At 41.6% G+C, this 1,302-nt stretch overlaps 1 protein-coding gene across 1 annotated transcript in view; it reads left to right on the top strand.

Annotated features, from left to right (window-relative positions):
* Window positions 1–435: 435 nt before the first annotated feature.
* The window catches only part of LOC131782027 (zinc finger MYM-type protein 1-like), a 2,865-nt gene continuing 1,998 nt past the window's right edge, over window positions 436–1,302 (top strand). The window contains exon 1 of the mRNA XM_066173528.1: window positions 436–1,302. This exon is cut by the window's right edge and continues 1,410 nt beyond it. Within this exon, the coding sequence (XP_066029625.1) occupies window positions 436–1,302 (867 nt within the window).

Raw genomic sequence — 1,302 nt, forward strand, 5'->3', positions numbered from 1 at the left:
GTAAAAAGTTACGCGACAGTGGAAACTGTTAAATTCACACGAGACAGCGGTTGCCTAGCACGTGACGAGCTTTTGGTCATTAGTAAAGGGGATCATAAGTTGAAATACGTACTTGTATTTTTTGTTTTTGTTTTTGGGCACTGTACATACTTTACTGCACTGTACTAGCTGGTGTTGTAAATTTATTAGAATCAATTTCGGTGTAGCTTTCTAGAATCATATTGTAGATTATCGACTGGAGACTTTCAGAAGATCTGGGTCACGTGCTAGGCAACCACTGTCTCGTGTGAATTTAACTGGCTTTACCATGGGCTTTACGTGCGTAAAGCCAGTGAGATTCACGCCTGTAGTTTCGTAAAAAGTGACGTGACAGTGGAAACAAATACGCATCTTGCATGCATTTTCTTGTAGAACTCTCCTTGTCCCATATTAGACATGTCGAATCCAGCGCCACAGAAACGAAAACGGGCCTATCGCCATCGTGTTAAATGCTCCGAATGCAAAAAAGAAATCGTTGCCGAGTACCAAGACGCTCATCCAAGAACCAAGCATATAGGCAAGAAAGTTAAATTTACTATTTCTCGTGCGCCAAATCAATCGCAACTAGGTTTCACTGGCGGCGATGAAACCATTACCAATATGGTTAAATGCAGTAAAATTAACGCCGAAGACGTTGGCTCAGATCTTCAAAATGACAGCCGTATAGATATAGTGGTGGATTCTTCAGATACTGCCCTGGATAAGTCAGAAATCGAGGTGATTCAAGTGAATAATGGTGCTTGTTGTGCTCCAGCTACGTCAGAATCTATGGATGCTGGTCTGACGGATGAATCAGAAATCATGGATAAAGGTAATTCGGATACGTCAGAGATCATGGATATGGAAAGCATAGATAATGGTGCTGACAATAGTACTAGTGCTCCAGATACGACAGAAATTGTAGATAACGGTGCTAACTCTGACATCGTGCATAGTACTTATAGGGATATGTCCATTTCAGTTGTCATAGATAATCGTGTTCCAGAAAAGTCACTTAAGTCAGCTATCACGGATAATGGTGCTCCAGATAAGTCAGATATCGTGGATGGTGCGCACAATTCGTCATTGGATACAAATTTATGTAGTGGTACTTGCCTAACGTCCAGTGATATAGATGAGAGTCCTCAGCAACCGATTTTGAAGTGCTACGACCCAAAAAAATTTGGAAGTGAATCTTTTTCTAGAGATTTCAACCCAGCCTGGTACAAACGATATCCATGGCTGAGCTACGACTTTGAAACTAAGAAAGCGTGCTGCTACCCA

This window comes from Pocillopora verrucosa, chromosome 10, assembly GCF_036669915.1.
Source record: "Pocillopora verrucosa isolate sample1 chromosome 10, ASM3666991v2, whole genome shotgun sequence".
NCBI lineage: Eukaryota > Metazoa > Cnidaria > Anthozoa > Scleractinia > Pocilloporidae > Pocillopora > Pocillopora verrucosa.